General features: G+C 38.0%; 1 protein-coding gene across 3 annotated transcripts in view; it reads right to left on the bottom strand.

Moving 5' to 3' along the window:
- The window catches only part of TNPO1 (transportin 1), a 90016-nt gene extending 71211 nt beyond the window's left edge, over positions 1-18805 (bottom strand). For 2 of the 3 annotated variants that reach the window (XM_022595366.2, XM_089908987.1), the window contains exon 1: positions 18708-18805. In XM_022595366.2, the coding sequence (XP_022451074.1) occupies positions 18708-18722 (15 nt within the window). In that variant the 5' untranslated portion in view covers positions 18723-18805. Of the gene's footprint in view, positions 1-17365; positions 17731-18707 lie in introns of those variants that run through there. The other variant, XM_089908986.1, reaches the window with a different exon arrangement.
- Positions 18806-20143: the final 1338 nt, after the last annotated feature.

The raw sequence follows: 20143 nt of genomic DNA, 5'->3' as shown, positions 1-20143 counted from the left end.
CATACAGGGACATATATCATTCAGATTTCAGCTGTGGGAAGACAGACACAGCAGAAAAAACTCATGAAAGGAAATCAATTTTTATTCAACACAATGTTAGTGCCTGAGCTGAATACTGTTCTACACTATTTTTGTTGCTAAGCAGGAAGATAGAGTAGAGGAAAAGCATGGGCTCCAGAGTCATACATACAATCTCAGTTCTCCCAATTGTCTTTTTTCAGAAAGTAGCTTAACTTTCAGAGCCATAGCTTAGTCATCTGTGAAATGGTACTGATGAGAAGATTAACTGAGAATGTAAAATGATGCAATAGTAGGTACTTAACGTTCAATCCCTTCACACTTCACCCCCCCACTAAAATTATCATTAAGACACAGTTTTACTGATGATAGTTTGTATCGTCAGATAGAATTAAGATGAAGATTACTTAAATTATTTTTGTATGATCAAAGAATACGCAACAAAATGGGCTGTTTGACCTGTCATTTTTTTTTAATGACCTGTCATTTAAATGAGTTGATATTCTAAAGAAATAGAAAAATCAAAAGAGAAATATTGGAGGAATAGAGGAACAAAGAAAAGAACCAGAAATCAAGTGGTGAATATTAAATCAGATATAAGTGTAATGAGTCTGTAAAAATTTTATAAGGGTGAAAACTAAGTAGGTGGTTAAGGGCAGTCTTCTGTTGTTTTATTACCATGACAAAGAAACAATGAGGCTCAACCAAGACTGACACATAAAAAAATTAATGAATATAAAACCTAGAAAAAAATGTGAGATGGTAAGGAAATCTGAGATTACACTAGACATAAAAGATGAAACTAATCTCTTATACATACTAAGGAAGTGTTCAGTTTATAAGAATATACCCTTAAAAACTGAACCTTGGGTTGAAAAGCTTATTGTTATCTTATAAACAGAGACACTGAGTTATCTATCAGCCAACTAAATATCATGTTGTTATCACCATCCATCCCCCTCATCCCATGAAATTGGAATTTATCAATTTAAACTTTAACTATAATTAGAAAATAGCGATCCCAACATCTTATCTCCAAAATGAAAACAGCATTAGACAACATCCCTACCTTGTTTTTTTAAAAATGGAGAAATCAAGACCCAGAAACCAACATTACAAATTAATTAAGAAAAATAATTTGATTTCTATTTTTAAAAACATAGTAACAACATCCAGTTCTATATTATAAGGTTCTTTTCCCTCTTTGTTTTTGCATAGTGCACTGATTTTCTGATAATTGTCAGTAAAACCAAAGGCTCTTTCTAAAGGAAACTGAGTAGCCTACAGCCCATGTCTAACCAGCGGTTCTAATGGCAAGGTTGATACTTTGTGATTGCATTTCCTAAATGCAATTAATTAAACCAGGATTGGGCACCCAACTCTCCACATGATGAATCCCAGCACAAACAGATAAGCTAAGTCAATTGAATTTCCTTTCTCAGAAATATAAACAGGAAGTACTAGGATCATTTAAGCATTTACCAGTTCTCAAAGCAGAAGTTAAAAGGTCACAATGTGGTAGGCAAGTGGCCATCATTCGATTCCACACACATGACAAAATTATAAAGAGGCGGGAATTGTAAGCAAAAGCAGAAGAGAATGGACCAGCACAGAGAGGAAGCAAGGAAGCACTGAGCAAGATTACATGGTCCACCAGAGTGACAGTATCTGCTTCTTGGAGCTGCCTTGCTTCCAGATGGCTTTCTATTTCCACAAATGACTTTAAAAAAATAATAAATCTCTCCCTTTCTCTTAAGACAATCTGAATTAAGTTTTCTTCCTTGGAACCAGAAGCACTTAATCAGAATAGAAATAGTAAATAACTATTTGAATATATAATCACATAATTTTATACATATATAAAAGTAAACTATTCCCAAAATGTATTTGCTTTAAGTAGAAGGAACTGAACTTTTTAGGGGCATTCTCTCAGAACTGTAGGGCTCAGAACTAATGAAGGCTGATGACTATCATGTAAGTCAATTTCCTCAAACTGAACACCAGAGTAAATCTGAAAGCTGGCATGGAAGTCTCTGAGAGCTACTGAGTATAATGAATACACCCAGATGGGCAAAGAGCAAACTGAATAGGAAGAATAGAGAAAGCCAAGAACAAAGCCAGCTGCCAGTTCAGGTGTGCACCCTCTTTACAGACAACAGAATTCCTTACACATCTACTTCTATTCCTCCTCTCCCTTCTCTTGCCTTTTCCAAATTATATTACTTTGGTTCTGAGCACTGGCCATCACTGCCTCTGCTGCCATCAAGGGAAAAATAAATGCCTCAAATTCATTTTATTAACATTTATACTAATGGGATATGTAGGGACAGTAGTAACTTACCCTCACTGTGATGCCAGGTTTCAGGTAATACTTGCTTCCCAAGACTCAGTTCACATCTCAAAGGACCTAAAACATCTCTTATCATGATTTCCAGGAGGCACCAACTGTTTACAGATATGGTGGATAAACACACGCTTTATTTGAACAATTATAGAAGGGAGCTCCTAGCATATTTCAGCAATACAAATTTAGGCGATCCAACAAAACAGTAATACGGTTGGCCCTTTCTATCCACAGGTTCCCACATGCCAGATGTGGAAGGCTGACTGTTCTACACCATTTTATATAAGAGATTTGAGCGTTGTGCATTTTGGTACAGGTGGGGGTCCTGGAACCAATCCCCTGCAGATATCAAGGGACAACTGTACATTAATAACTTTACTTATGTGGAACACTAATTTAGAACCAATAGATAACACATGAAAGAAAAATTCACAAGAGGAAATACAACAGTAAACAAACATGGGAAAATGCTGAACCTTACTAGTAATCAATAAATGTAATAATGAAGTAATGTTTTTAGACTAATTAGCAAAGATAATTTTATAACAATATCCTATGCTGCTGAAGACATGATGAATCAACTCTAACAAATTACTGGTGGTAGTGTAAACTAATACAACCTACTGGAAATCAGCTCAGCAATCTATATCAAGAGCTATTATCCATTTTTATACCCTTTGTCCTCATGATTATATTTCTGAGACTGCATCCTAAGAATCTTAATTACAGAAAAGAAAGCATTATTCTCAAAGATTTTAACCCAGGAGTATTTCTAATACAACAATAAATATATGGGTAACTAAAACAACATTCAACTGAAAAAAGATAGTTAATTTCTTTGACATGGAAAATGTTTATGATCAGAAAGTGAAAAAATGATAAAAAGTTGTATGTAGAGAACAATTATAGGGAATTCCTTGGCGGTCCAGTGGTTAGAACTCCATGCTTTCACTGCTGAGGGCCCAGGTGTGGCCAAAAAAAAAAAAAGAGAGAGAGAGAACAATAACAAATATGTAAAAAACATGTATAAAAAAGACAATTATTAAATGAAAAAAATTGGAGGGAAACAATGAAAAGCTCGCAATGTATTAGGATGTTAAGATTATGAGTCCTTTTTTCTTTTCTCTTAAAAAAAATTTTCAATATTGTGGTTATATTACCTTCATAATGAAAATAAATAATAAAAATCTCCAACAGTACAATTACTTTAAGTCATAAATAGGGCAGGAGAAAAGACCCCGGAGAACGTAACTATATTATGGTATGACGCTTGCTACTCATAATAATGACAGAATTGTTAAAAAGTTTAAATTATACCTCTCCTGCTTTTTAAGAAGGTGTGAAACATAGTTTAGAAAGTTTTTTGTGAAAATGCTTAAAGGTTATGGTACTTAAAGTGTTAAGTTTTAGTTACAGAAAAGTGATGCACTTGTAGCAACTTTTTCCCAGATCATGCCATTAAAATGAGTAGACACAATGACATGAAGATAACATTGAAAATAAGAGTATCTTCATAGTACTGGGGAAAAACACATTCAACCTTTGGAAAGCAAAAGAACTGTACCAAACCTTATACTAGAAAACAGTAAATGAAAACTGTTTATTTAAGATTAAAAAATTGTTTTATGATCCCAGAGACCTAGTCTCAGAGAAAGGCTGTCCTGAGAATTAGAGCACAGAAGTTTTACTTTTGCTTAGACAATGGGAATTATTTACAGATTCCATACTTGTGATTAGTTTTTTATTATGGTTTTAATATCTTATACGTATGGAGATATTTTTTAACAGTGCTATAGTAACAAATTAACGTTGAGACATTTAAATGTAAAGATACACAAAAACAGTAAGCCTACTACAAAATTTACAACAAGAATACCATAATTCTTTAATATAAAAAAAATTTCAAGCATCTCTCATCAACTTCCTAATTTTTCAAAACATCGATACATAATTCTGGAAATATCATTTAAGAAAAAAATCAATAAATAGCTCAATTAAACCATACACTGAACCAGAAGAAAAAAAATCCCAGAAAAATGTAAAAGCCAAAAGCAAATTAAAATGAATTTTACCTTAGAAAAGAGGATCTACAATTCTTCTACAACAGTTCTTGAGACTTCTGTACTAGTAAGTTCTATTGATTTTCCCAATAATTACAACTATAAATATTTTAAGCAAAAATTACTAATGAATAAGAAAATTTTGACTACAGAAATAAATAAATGACCATATACCACCAATAATTTAAATTTGTCATTTAGCACATACTGAACTGAAAAAGGCTGGAGTTCTAGTACTTTTCATTTTGTTAGTTATTTGTGTCATTTACTATTTCACTCTTTAAGAAAATAAATCATAAATCATTTAAGTAATTTAAAATTAAGATCTTTAGAAGTCAGACAGTTTACATGTGGAATCTAAAAAAATGGAACAAATGAACATACTTACAAAACAGAAATTGAGTTACAGATGTAGAAAACAAACTTATGGTTACCAAGGGGGAAAGGCGGGGGAGGGATAAATTGGGAGATTGAGACTGACATATATACACTACTATATATAAAGTGTATAAACTAATAAGAACCTACTGAATAGCACAGGGAACTCTACTCAATACTCTATAATGACCTGTATGGGAAAAGAATCTAAAGAAGAGGGGATATATGTATATGTATAACTGAATTACTTTGCTGTACAGCAGAAACTAACAACATTGTAAGTCAACTATACTCCAATAAAAAAAAAAACAGAAAGAAATAAAATTAAGATCTTTAGAAAATAAATGAAAACTGTTTCATTTAAGATAAAAAAATTATCTTAGAATCGTCCACAGATTCTTCTTAATATATTTTTCTGCCTAAGGAAGCTAATGTAATAACTAAGATAGGGTGGGAAAAAATGCTTACAAATTATAACTTGACACTAATGGTATAGCTCTGTGTGTCTATTTAGTCTATGAGATGGATACCATCCATGATCATACACTTATAACTGGTAGACACAGGAGTCTAATGAACTGCCTTAAAAGTATACACTATTTCTACTAAACTGATTCTTAGAAAAATAAATTCATTTATTATAAAACAAATTTTTCCTAAATCATGTTCCTGCGGTAGGGTTGGGGACATAGAAAGCAAAATCTTTGTCTTAAGTCATATAATATTTCAATTTTAGAAAAAACGTCATAGGCCACTAATCCATATTATTTACAGTTAATAAAATACATAGTCTTCATTTAACTCTTCGTTATATACTCTTACAGGAGTAATACGCATATTCTAGAAGGAAGAAACTCCAGAAATTAAATCAATAAGCAAACATTTATTCAGCACTTGTAATAAGCTGGATTTTATAGCTAGGAACTACAAATACAATAAAAGCCTGGAAGGAGAGAGATGAGCTAGGAAATTCCTAAGATTTTTTTATGTTATTCAATTCAACAATTCAATATGTGGCTAAGGTATTTTGATAAACTTGATTCCAAAGCATTTGAGATGTATGGGAGTTTGTATTTCCCAATAAATAATAATTCCCAAATGATAATTTTAACTGAAATCACAATTTTGTCCTGGTTGCTGACAGGACAACTCTACTAGAATCTCACTGGTGAATGTGCAGATTCTGTTTTACAAATAAAAATACCTGCCGTGCACCTTATCAGCAAGTAACACCACCAACACAAAAGCCCCTAGCCCACTGGGATGTAAGGTTAAAATAAAGATAGGCTTTTTATTAGAGCCTTTTCCTTTTTATGCTTCAACTTTTTACTTCTCTACTGGCTCTTAACCTTCCCCATCAAATTCCTACATTAAATCTTAAACTACTATACCACTCTCTTGATTCTGAGCTTACCACCTGTGCTAAAACAAGACTCCAGAAAAACCTCCTACCTTTACAGTTTCTCCACCGCTTCATCCTTGACTTACGGTAGGGTGGTGTCAGACCAAGGGAAGGATGACATGTGGGGAGGCAAAACAGACACTTCAACTCCCAGCCGCAGTGTAACTTCATGGGGTTTTAAGACAAACTGCCCAGGTCTTTAAGTCTTCTGTGCCACAATGAGCCAAAACAACATCAGGAAAAAAGGCATGTCAGAGCTCTGGGGCTCTTGTCTCAGTTCTTCTCTGCACAAAGAACTGGCTGGGCAATCCTGTACGAATCATTTACACTCATTTGGTTCATTTCCTCATTTATAAAGCAACTAAAGACCATGCTCCTTTTCAGCTTCTAGAAGCAAAACTTAGTAAAGCAAAATTTAGAAGCAAAATTTAGTAAATAATGAGTCTGGTCATATTCTACATACAAAAGCCAGCCTTACTTCTTTTCTTTATACTTGCTACTGAAATTCTCCAAGTCTTCAGGGAAACTTGTATTCAACTCAATTGTTCAAGTGTAGTTCTGGGACTACTAAATTACCTGAGTGAGAGCTTCATGTCACTTGATTCTTTCAGCAAATACTTGGGCTCCTGTGAAAGGGCATAGTACTGCACCAGGTTTAGGTCATTTCTTACCGAAGTTATTCAGTAGTAAGAACAATCTTTAGCTGAAAATGTTATGTACAAAAATTTTCATCACAACTTGGGTTTCTACCCAACAGAAGTCTTTACCCATTATCCCCTCAAAACTGTGTAACAGAAAACTGTATAATACATTATTGAACTAAAAATCCAATGGAGCATTCTAATTCCTGCTCTAGAGCATCTGTGGTTTCAATGATTCACTGTTTAATGCTCTTTTCCTAAATTAAGTCTCCTAATATTTTCTAATAAAGGTTTGACAAGCAGCATTTTTTTTTTTCCTGGTACGCGGGCCTCTCACTGTTGTGGCCTCTCCCGTTGCGGAGCACAGGCTCCGGACGCACAGGGTCAGCGGCCACGGCTCACGGGCCCAACCGCTCCGCGGCATGTGGGATCTTCCCGGACCGGGGCACAAACCCGTGTCCCCTGCATCGGCAGGCAGACTCTCAACCACTACGCCACCAGGGAAGCCCAGACAAACAGCATTTTATGAGCTGAAACATATATCAGGACTCTTCAGTCCATGTCCATATATACTGTCAACTAAACTTTACCACAAAAGAATTAACCCAAGTACTTCATTTTACCTTTCTAAACAATCAGCAGCAGTAACTCTGAAAACATATCATTTATACTGAAGTCTGGAAAAATTTACATATGAAGTGTAAATGTCTTCACTTTCCTTGTGCTTTCCTTCTGCCCTGATGCTCATCAAGGTGACACACTACACTCTGATCCACCATTACAAAGAGTTATAATCCAGATCTAGAAGTTTAAAATCATCCTTTTAATATAAGAATCAGTGCCTCTGATCTATATATTTGACTTGTCTGCCCACTTCAAACATGGAATTTCAGATTTTTCCAAGCACTACATGGGAGGCACTGTTGTATAGAGCTTAAGAGTACAAACCCTGGAGTTCCTTGGCTTGACTTTGAGTTCTTGCTCTGCCACTTATTAGTCATGGAAAGAATCATTAACCTTTGATCTATAAAATGATATAATTAACAGTACCTCTATCTCACGGGGCTGTTATGAGGAGAAAATGGCAAAGTTCCATTAAAAAAAAAAAACTCTTTGTCTAAAAAGATGACAACTAAAAGCAGTATAAAACCCTAGACTGGATCCTGTACTGGAGGAAAAATGTTATAAAGGATGTTACTGGGACAAGTGACAAAATTGTAATACAGATTGTAAAAAACTAAATTTCCTGAAGAGAATTTCCAGAAGAGAATATCCTAGCTCTTAAGATATACAGACTCAGGTTAAGGGGTAGAGGGGCAAGATGTATGCAACCTACTCTCAAATGATCAAAAAAATAATTACTTGTGTATGGGGTGGGTGGGAAGAATGTGGCAAAACGCTAAAAATTGGTGGATCCAGGTAAGGGGTATATGGGAGTTCTCCCAATTATTCTCACAACTTTTCTCTAACTTTCAAATTATTTAAAATAAAAACCAGCTTTGACTCCATTTACCCTCCATTACTGCTCAATTTCTCAATTTCCCTTCCATTCACAGAAACATCTTGAAAGTTATGTATAGTCACCATGTCCCCCTCTTCACTCCACTCCTCAGAGACTGAGATTTCCTTGTTGCCAAACCCAATGATTTCTTCTTGGCCTCATCTTAATTTCTCCACAGTGCTGAAAATGGGCAACAATTCCTTCACCTGTTAGCCTGTGGCATCACATCTCCCTTGGTTTTCCTTTTACTTCACTGGCTGCTCTTTGTCGGTCTCCTTTGCTGGCTCTCCTACCCCTAAATATCCCAGGCACCTTTCTCCTATCTACATAATCTCATCCAGTTTGTGCCACTGAATAGCTCTCTGAATTTCAGACTCAAGTAACCAACACTTTATAAGACATATCCACTTGTTTGTTAAATGGGTATCTCAAACTTTGCTGACTAAAACAGAACTCTTGCCCATCCCAAATCTGCTCCTCCTCCAGTTGCCTATTATCACTAAATGCAGTTATTACGGTTCATCCAGTTGTTCAGGCCAAAATACCAAGGACTCATCCTTGATTTCCCTTATATTCCATTTAAACCATCAGTCAGTACTGTCAAAATATGCCCTTAAAATATACCTTCAAAATATACTCTGAATCTGACCATTTCTCACCTTCTCCACTGTCTACCCCAGTCCAGATACCATTTTCTACAAAAGCATGGTCTACTACATTTGGTTTCCCAGCCTTCTCTTTTGTTCACTTACAGCCCCATTCTGAGACAAAGCAGCAAAAATGATCGTTAGAATTGGAATTAAACCATGTCTTCTCTCCATCAAAACCATCCAATGGTTTCTCATCACACTTAAAAATAAAACCTCATATTCTTACCATGGCCTACAAAATTGTTCCTAAGGTGGGGTCCTCCCTACTAGCAGACCCTGCCCCCCCTTTTCCACTATGTTCCACACTAGTTTTCTTACAGTTCCCTGATGTTGTTATGCTTTTTCCTACTTAAGAGTCTCACTTTTGCTTGTTCTTTCTTCAAATATTCATATTGCTCACTCCTTCTCATTCAGATTGCTGGCCAAATATGACCTTTAAGAAAGGCAATGTTCTCTTCCCTCTCTCTCCACCCATTACTCTCTATTTCTTCTCATTGCTTTAGTCAGTACCTATTTTTCCCCCTTTCTCTTCATTAAAAGTATCTTTAAATGAAAAATTGATGTTACTGCTTCTCATCGTATAAAAAAAGTAAACAATACAGATGAAATTCAAGTTCTCTTCAAGTACCTCTCCTAATCCTGGTCTCCTCCCCAAAGGTACTCTAATATTCATTTGATGTGTATCCTTACAGAGCTGTTTTTTGCTCATTTAAATCATATGTTTCTGTCGAAATAAAAAGAATTTTATTTCTGTTCTATAAAAACTCATCCAAAATATGCCTTAGCTTTCCTACTCATTGTATATATAGCTCTATTTCATTATAATTTTATACCATTACAAGCAATTCATTCATTCAACAAATATTTACTGAGTGCCTACATTCTAGGCACTGTTCTAGTTATTGCAAATAGAGCAATAAATAAAACAAAGATCTTTGCCGTCCTGGAGCTTATTCATGTGGGAGGAGAAAGACAATAAACAGAATATTTAGTGCTAACTTCCCTGCAAAGGCCCAGAAGGTAAATATTCTGGATTTTGCAGACCACCTTCAGGCCAAACAGTAAGAACAGTCTGTTGTATGTTCTTTGTTTTACAACCCTTAAAAAAATGTAAAAACCATTTTTAGCTCATAAGCTGTACAAAAACAGGCCACAGAGCAATAGAGCTCTAGCTCGCTGATCCCTGCTATAGTGTGTTAGGTGGTGTGTGCTATGCACAAAGTAAAAAAGAATCCAGGATAAGGGGGATGGGGGTTAGGATGCAGTATTAAACGGAGTGTTTAGAGAATGTGAGATCTGAGCAAAGACCTGGAGGTAAGGCCAGTGAGCAAGGAGGAAAACTGGTAGTAGGAAATGAGGTCAGGGAAGTAAGGAGAAAGGGGAGTGGGCTGGGCAGACTATGTAGAGCCTTGTAGTCTACTCTAAGGACTAGATTTTCTCTGAGTGAAAGGGGGAACCATTGCAGGGCTTTGAATAGAGGAGTGACAGAGACTATCTTAATTTGTGAAAGGTTTGCTCTGGCTACTATACTGAGGGAAGACTACTGGGAGGAGGGTAGGGTAGAATAGGGAGACCAGGTAGTAACCTATTTAAGTAATCCAAAGAGATACGATGGTAGTGGCTTGGACCACGGTGGTGGCAGTGGACAAGGTGAAGCATGTTAAGATTCTGGATATATTTTGATGATATAGAAAAAAACTGGTTGCCCTGAAGGAATGGATCTAAAGTGTCAAAGAAAAAGCAAAGTCAAGAACAACTCCAATATTTTAGCCTGAGGTACTGCGAGGATGGAGTTGCCATTGACAAACCAAAATAGGGAAGTCTATGGGTAGAGTAGGTACTGGGGAGGAAGTTTAGGAGGTAAGTTTTGGACAAGCTGAGTTTGAGGCCTATTATTAGACATTTAGGTAGAGATGTTGAATAGTCAGTTGAACATGTAAGGAATTAGGGAGAGAGGCTAAAGATCTAAATTTGGGCATTGCTAGCATTTAGATGGTAATTAAAGCCATGAGACTGAATGAAATTACCAATGGACTGAGTATGTATGAAAAACAAAAAACAAGGATTGAACTCTGGGGCTCTCCAACACTAAGAGGTCTGTGAGAAGAAAAGCAAAGGAGAATTACAAGGAAGCAGGCACTGAGGTAGGAGATAACCAAGGGTGTAAGTATCCTGCAAAGCAAAGAAGAAAGTGTCTCAAGAATAAGAGAAATAGCTCTGTTGAATGTTGCTGATAGGTCAAGTAAGATGAACAGAATCAAGGACATATGGCATTTGGCAACATGGAAGTTACTGGAGAAATTAAGGAGCTGTTTCAGCAGGAATGGTGCACTGGCCTGATTGGAGTGGGTTTAACAGAGTATGGGAGGAGAAACCTTGGCAATAGCAAATTTAGACAACTCTTTCGGGGAATAATGGGGCAAAAGGAAACCAAAAATATGGGGAAACAGGTGGTGAAGAGTGGATCAGTTTTTTTAAGATGGCAGAAATAATAGCTTGTCTGTTTGCTGACAGAAATAATCCAGTAAAGAAAAACATTGATGTGGAAGGACAGAAGCTGAAGCAATTCCTTGAGCAGATGATAGAGGAGAAAGGATGGATCTAGTACAAAAGCACACAGAAGAACATAAAACAGTTCATCTAAGATGAAAACCAGGAAGATAGCAAGTACTGACACAGATGATGGTAGTTCATGGGGTGGTGGGAGTGTGTGGAAGTTTTCTGATTGCTTCAATTTTCTTAACAAAATAGGTCATGAACTGAAAATGAAGATGGGAAAAGTTATATTGGAGGTTTGAAGAAGATATGAAACAGTTATTGAGGGAAGTAGAAAAGTGAACAGACTAGGAAAATACAGCATAATCAACAGGCAGCATTAACAAGTAATGTGAGGTATGTGGTCATATGTGGTTGTGTGTTTTCTTCCAGCCATACTAAGTTATATAGGGCCAGGCACAAAGAAAGCAGAGAGTTGGTTTTAACCAGGGTATGGTTCTACTAAACAAGCAAAGAACAAGGGAGCTATCCAAAGGAGTGATTAACCATGGAATTTAAACTGAGTAAGAAAGGGAAGTAAAAACATCAAGAGGGTGAATGGCAGGGACACAGTAATAGGATCAATGGACTGGCCATTCCACTGGGGTAAAAAGAAGGTTGGGGCTGAGATACTAACTAGAAGGAGTGAACTACTAAAAAAGGAAGTATGGTCAAGGAGTAGAAAACATGAAATGGTAACCATAGAGGGCCTGTAGTTATTGACAATGCAAGAGGGTACCACTTTGGGAGTGAATGACTGAGATAAGATAGAACAGATGGGAAGAACACTGGAGGGAAGATCAGGTATACTCATTTTAATCTCAATATAAAGACTGAGATGGTATTAGAGAGAGAGGCAATGAGCCTGGAGCTGAAATAATTAAGAAATGAGGAGGACTGACCTGAACAGTTAGCAGTTGACAGCAATCATGAAGGGTAGTAGTCACATAATCTGATGACACAATCCAAAACAGGATTTTTAGGGAGAAGGGAGGGAGAACAGTAGCTAGGTTGAGACTGGATTTTGTGGATGACGGACTGTAAATTCCAGTGGGCACAGTAGAAGAATATGAAGAGTTGTTAAGCGGTTTCAAAAAAAGGAGACAAATATAGACCTTTTAATGATTTAGAATGCAGGAGATAAAAGGTGAGCTGGGCTTCCCTGGTGGTGCAGTGGTTAAGAATCCACCTGCCAATGCAGGGGACACGGGTTCGAGCCCTGGTCTGGGAAGATCCCACACGCTGCAGAGCAACTAGGCCCATGTGCCACAACTACTGAGCCTGCGCTCTAAAGCCCACGAGCCACAACTACTGAAGCCTGCGCACCTAGAGCCCATGCTCTGCAACAAGAGAAGCCACCGCAATGAGAAGCCTGCGCACCACAACAAGAGTAGCCCCCGCTCGCCGCAACCAAAGAAAGCCCGCGTGCAGCGACAAAGACCCAATGCAACCAAAAATAAATAAATTAAATAAATGAATTAAAAAAAAAAAAAGGTGACCTGGAAGTCTGGAGGTTCTGTGGCAACTGACAAAGATATTTTTGAATATACATGATTCCTGATATACCCCTATGTTTCTCTAAGAAATGGAAATTGCTTAGGTCGAAAATGTTTTTACTTTAAAATTAAAATGGCTATACTGATTTATTCAATGTTTGAGTTTCCCTACAATCTTATCGATACATACTAGTAAAACTTTATCACTTTTGCCAATATGATGGGTAAAAAAAAATTTCACTGTTTTATTTCCCTATTGGTGGGGTAGAGCATTATTTCATGATTATTGGCTAGCTGTACTTCCTCTTCTGTGAATTTGCCCACTTAAAAAATTGGATTCTCTTCTTAGTTTATAGCACCTAAAAATAACCTATTTCTCTATTTCTCTGCTCTTAATGAATCACACAAATCAACGCTGCATATTTCTCATTTCAAATCTTTCAATGGCTCATGCTAGGGCAACACAAGGCTTGGTAGGTACCTCTTCCTGAAATCCTTCTAGTATATACTTTAAGAGATTCTCTACTTAAAGCCCACCAATCAAATCTGGCCACACCTATTAGTTTCCATATTGTCTATGGCTGTGTTTGCACTACAATGGCTGAGTTGGCCTACAAAGCAGAAAATATTTACTGGGTGTCTCCTCAGATTTATATCATAAGAGCTTTATCTACACTTCATTGCACCTTTTTGTTTACATATCTCTCTCTACAGCAGTATCTAAATCTCTTGAGGACAAGGGACAATGTCAGCACTAAAAATGCTTACTGAATGAATAAAGGGCACAAGTCCTTCATAATTTGGCATGTTTCTCATCACTTTCCTATGCTCTAGCTAAAATAAACTATAGTTTTACTTCATTAAGTATTTTTCAAAAACATTTCTAATGGCAGCATAATAATCAATGTTTTATATTCATTTACTTACAATTTTGATGGATACCACCTATTCCTAATCACTTATTTGTATCTATTTTGTACGCTCACAATCTGCTGAAGTATTTCTCTCCCCTAATTCCTTCCCTAGTGAAGACAAAAGCAATGGAATCTTGGCCTTTCTGGGATCAACCTTTTCATCTATGGTGGTTACTTTGGCACCTGAGGTTTCAGGGACTTCACTGATAATTATTTAACTAATGGCTTCAGAGTGCTTCAAAGTCAATTATAAAACACGACTCAAAAAAATTTTTTTTCTTTAGTTTTCAGTATAAAATTAATCTCACACACCTTGTTGGTAGTCTTATTCTCCTTAACTTGTACATCTCAATTATTTATTTATTTATTTATTATTAAGATTTTAGTTTACTTTGCCAGGGGTTTCACTAAACATATTTTTCAATATAGTTATTTACTGGGCCTTTGTCACTTCTCTTATACCCTTAATTTTTTTTTTTTTTTACAGGCTCTGGACGCGCAGGCTCAGCACCCATGGCTCATGGGTCCAGCCGCTCCGCGGCATGTGGGATCTTCCCGGACCGGGGCACGAACCCGTGTCCCCTGCATCGGCAGGTGGACTCTCAACCACTGCGCCACCAGGGAAGCCCTCCCCTAAATTTGATGGATTTGTTTTTTTCTCCTCTATCTGTGTTGAGGTCTTTACAAAGAGTGTTTAACCCACAAATGCTTGCTGCAATCATCTTAGAAACCAGCTTTATATATTCATTACATTCATTACATACATACATACATATTACATCTCATCCAGGTAAGGAGTTTTTTTTTCCTTTTTAAAATATACTTGGATAGTTAAGCCTTACCTGTTTTAACTTTGTAATTTACTCATTCATTACTTCCAGCTCAGTTTCACTATCTTAATAATGTGATCTACAATCTACAGTTAATAGATTCACTGTTATAGTGAATTATAAGATTCCTTTAAAGATTTTGTATTCATTCAATGTATACATATTTATTATAAGATTCTGAATATGTGTATCACATAAAGCTTTACAAAGTTTTGGGTTTTGTAATGAGGCAGATCTAGACTCAGATCCAGCCTTGAACACTCTTGAGTCCTTGGGCAAAGTACTTACTTACCGATACTTCAGTTCTCCCATCCAGTAAAATGGAAGTAACTCTCATGTGTAACGCGACATAGAGCTAGGATAATGAGCATAATGTACATAAAAGTAACAATGTATGCTAAATGCCTACAAATGATGCCCAGTATGTTATACAGAAAAAAATGTTAACTCACTCTCTCTTCCCTCCCAACTCAAGCAAAAGGGCAATAAATGCTGTGCTCCTCAACTTAAGTCCCTTATTAAATTCCCTTAAGTAAAAGCAGTTTGGCGATATGAACCATGAGCTCTGGATGTTCATATACTCTGACTCAACACTTTCACTTTGGGAAATCTATTTTAATGAAATAATCTAAAACACAGAAACTGTTTTATGTATAAGAATGTTCACTGTAGTGTTTCTCACAACTGCAAAAAGAAACTTGCTAACTGTCCAACAGTAAAACGTTTACTTATGAGAAATTCACAAAAACATTGTGGTCATTTGAAAAGATGCTGATGAAATAATCTAATAGCAAGAGAAAGCTTATGGTGCTAGGTGAAAATAGCAGAATGCAAAATTGTTAATATTAAAGTCTCAGCTGTGTAAAGATCAAATAAACTGAGAAAAAATATTGGAAGGAAATGTATCAAAGGGTTTACAGTAGTTACCTCATGGTCCTGATATTAGTGATTATTATTTTATGGTGTTTTCTATAATACCAATGATCATGACGATGATAATAATAGCAGTTATTATGTATGAAGTGTTTACTACATGCCAGGCCAAGTTCTAAGAGCTTAGTATTAACTCATTTAATCCTCATAAGATTAATTCCTTAAAAGGTGAGATAACTGAGCCACAGTGAGGTGAAGTAATTTGTTCAAGGTTACACAGTTAATTATGGAAGGTGCCAAGACCTGAATCCAAGTAGTCTGGCTCCAGAGTTCCTGCTTCTGCTATACTACACTGAAAAGACTTGCTTTGTTTAAAAATTTTAACCATTAAAAAGGCACATGCCAATTCAAACCTTGTGGCCTTTCAGATATGAGATTTCTTTCAGCTTTCCTTCAGTTCTGAATTCAAATATTTGCTTTGCCATCAGGTGCCATTTTGGAAATAAGATGTAGCCACCATTCCTGTATAGGTTCTATCAACTCTAGAAAATTCTAAGACAAATCTCCACCCCTATTTCCTGTTCCATTATCTCATTTAACCACTGAGACTCTGGAACTCTTAACATTCTTACTTATTACACCTACTGACAGTACTTCAAAGAATTCTTCTAGTAAGGAGGTTTTAGAGCCAGCAAGGGTGGCTTCTAGAAACTCTTTCCCACACTAACACCCATCCATGTAACTACAATTACAGTTTGTAGTTGTAATTGTAGTGGTAAATCTACAGTTACCACTTTTGCAAACATTTGTCTTCCATTGTAAAGTTCTCACCCTCTGCCACCCAGGAGACCCCTCTTACCTGCCAACACTCACCAGATAGCTACCATAGCATGGGCTGAATGGAACCAACTAAGAAAGATTTTCAACACCTGGGGAATTTAACTGTCTCCCATCCTCCTTTCTGAAGGTGGCATTATTCTCCACTGTTTTTAAAAACTTCATCAGTTAATCAATCACCTTGACTTTCTCAGCTTTCTCACCCTTTTGCTGGTAAACCAAATTGTTTTTTTAGGAACAAGGTCTTTTTGGCACCAATACATATTCAAATATCAATTCCAGGAAAAAATATTCATAATTTACACCCTGGGCAATAAAAATAACTTCCACTTACTGCTGTGTTCTTCTCTGCAGTTTACATTTGCTAAATTTATTTCATTACGTATGTCACTTGGTTTGGTTTCCTTTATAACCAAATTCCTTTTCCTAAAAACAGTATCTGCAGAATCCAACATGGTTGACTGCAAGCAATTCTTCTAAACATAGTACATTTATATTTCAATGCAGTTCATTTACAGTATTTAGAAAAACAGACTCATGAGATGGCTTTAACATTATATAAAGAAGAAAAACTAGTCATAAAAACAATGAATACAATAACAAGTGTTGATAATGGAAAGATTTACAACCAGAATCATACATATTTTTACCAAAAGCTTATCCTGCTCACAATATATAATGATAATAAGCTCGATTACCTTAAAATATTTTTATAGATATTTCAGTGGGAGGAATTTAGTAATTCCATGAATATCTAGGATGAAGATGTAACTACATCAAGGCTAATCTGGTGGGGGCCCCTTTTAGGAAAAAGAAAATGGAGCACTAATAGTTCATTAGGCTCCCATTAAATTAGGTGAAGTAAAAACCGTACTGCCAAACTTACACATTTATGCGTTGCATATGCTGAGGAGTAAAGAAGAAATCTGCACCTTCAAGCTAATATTTCTCTTTTGCAGTTGCAAGTTTTCAACTTGGCAGAGTCACTCTCTAAGAAGAATGGGGTGCAGGAGGGAGTGAAAGTGGAAAACAGAATCATTTTCAAAAGACGGAATCCTCCCCTGCTTCATTAGGCATAACTTATTTACCATTCTAATATGAAAATTTAATAAAACAGAGAAACTTAAAATCCAAAAGTAACTTGTTATCCTAATAATGAGCATGTCAGGACAGCCATTTTACAACCTTACAGTTTCAAATACCTATTCCACGATACAATTTGTACTTTAAAAACATCTTTCCTTTAGATTAAAAAAAAAAGAAAAGCACCATTTATGCACTCATCATTGAAGTCATGAGCTTCAACGCAGGATCGTTACTGAGCTTCTTAATACAACTGTCAAAATCAATTTGTGGATAGTCTCCAACTTTAAATTTCTACATTTTTATCTGCTGAAGAACCGAACTGATTAGCGATTGTTAAGATAACGGACGTAAACTGTAAGCAATCCTTGCAAAATCCAGTTGATTTTTAAAATCAGGAAACAAATAACAGGCGATTGTTTTTGAAGGATGAAAGCCATGCCCAAAACAGGTTGACTGTGGCGTGGGTCCGTTTCTCAGCAGCAGTTCCCTGTAGCGCGTTCGCGTGAGAGAAGTACAAAAGGGCAAAAGCGCAAAAAACACAAAACCACGCAAAACCCGTACAGTTACAAACATTAAAATTATGTACACATGTCGTGAAACCATGAGTCCCCAAGTGGAAAGAACCGCCTGGAGAAAGCGATCAGCCAGCGGAGTGTGGTGGCGATGGTCTGTGTGGACCAGGGACACCCGGGCAGAGGGGGCCGGGCGGGGACAAAGACCGGGCATCCGGGGCAGCGCCCGACAGTGCCCAGAACCCTCGGGAAGCAGGTGTCCCAGGGCAGCGACTGCGGTACCCAGGGCCCTGAAACGCCGCGGTTTAATGGTCGGGGGCAAAGGCTCCCCGAGGAACACACCCTCTTCCCACCGCCCCTAACGGGCTTCAGGTCCTAACCTCGGACACCTGAAGAGCCGCCGCCAGCCCCCTGTCCGGATCCCCAGGGACGCCCGGGCGGGCAGCTGTTGGGCTTAGAACAGCGCCGCCGCCGCCGCCGCCGCCGCCGCCGGCTCCAAACGGCAGGGCGGGCACCGAGAATGCGGCGGCGGGTCCGGCGCCTCTCTCCGCGGCCCGTCAGGCAGCTTCCGAACAGCTTGCCTCCGTTCCCGCCCTCCAGTCCGGGGCCGCGCACCCTCACGCCACCTACCCGGTCCCACACCATCCCAGACGCCTCCGGCGCTCGGGCCCTCTGCCGAAGCGGCGTTGCCTCCCCTCCGGGCCCTGAAATGGCTGCGGAACAAAGAAAATCTGGGCTCCAGCTAGCGCCGGTCTGATTGGGCGTGGGCGGGGCCTGCCGCTGGAACGTTAGGCGGCTGTCGCCTTGGCAACGGCGGCGGGGCTGGGAAAACCGTGGCCGGGGCTTGCGGGCTTATGGATCTACGCCCTGCGGCGCGTGGCAGCGGTTTCTAAGCCCGCGCTGCAGCCTCGGGCTTCGGCGCGCCGCCGGGCTCAGGCTCGCGCCCCCTGCGGCCGGCGCGCGGGCCCGAGCCTCTGGCTCGCTGGAGGAACCCGCACGGACGCTGCTCCGCCCTGTGAGGCCTCGACCAAAATGGCCTGTAAGTGTGGCTGCCTCCGAGCACGACGACCCTACCCCAGCCCAACTTCCATACCTCAGGACCACCTCCAAAGTGACAGCCCTTCCCTGGGAGCCTATTAAACACCGAACGTGCCGCATATTCCACAATAATACAGTTCCATCGCCGCTGGTAAAAAATAGAAATGGCTTCAGTGGATAGATTCGGTGGACGGTCCTCTGCTAATATTGCAGGATAGCTTTTGAGGTATGCTGTTTCTAACACATCAACTGCTTTGTAGGTGAAATTAAATGCCTTCTAAAATTAGGTTTTACGTCTCCAGGCGTGTATTCATATAAAACTAGGTTCTTGCTCTTAGAAATAACAAGTCCTCCTCTCCGTAACCGGTCATCACGAGAAATTAAAATGTCTTCTATTTTCCGAACAGAAAATAATTCAAAATGGGAGAGGTAGACTTTTTATATACTCAATTATAATAATGGTAGTGAATAGATAAAAGCAGTGCCCTTACCCCATAGTATTCTTCTATATAAATTTACCGTATGTGAATATTTTAAATTTGCATCGCTGGATAATTATTTCCTAGGGTGATGATGCCGCTGATGATATTCTTCCTCACATGGTCAATGTGTCAAAAGGCCAACAGTTCTGACTATCCTACTTGCAAGTGCTGTATATATTATGTTTTGAAAATGTGTAGTGATTGTTGCCTTCCAGGCATATTCTAGATAAAATTAGAGTACCAATACTAGGAAGTGTTTTTATACTGAGACATCTTACTTGTTAATAAACTTGTTAATAATTTTCGTTTGCAACAACAATCATTTTACGAAAGAACAAGTTTATTTAACTTAAATTTTGAGTATAAAACGACCATTTCTCCAGGACATGGAAGCAACCTAAGTGTCCATCGACAGATGAATGGATAAAGAAGATGTGGCACATATATACAATGGAATATTGCTCAGCCATAAAAAGAAATGAAATTGAGTTATTTGTAATGAGGTGGATGGACCTAAAGTCTGTCATACAGAGTGAGGTAAGTCAG

The sequence above is a fragment of the Delphinapterus leucas genome, chromosome 3 (assembly GCF_059928025.1).
Source record: "Delphinapterus leucas isolate spDelLeu-1000000601 "Yukka" chromosome 3, BTC_Dleu_Yukka2, whole genome shotgun sequence".
In the NCBI taxonomy this organism is placed as follows: Eukaryota; Metazoa; Chordata; class Mammalia; order Artiodactyla; family Monodontidae; genus Delphinapterus; species Delphinapterus leucas.
This window is presented reverse-complemented; position numbering and strand designations above follow the sequence as displayed.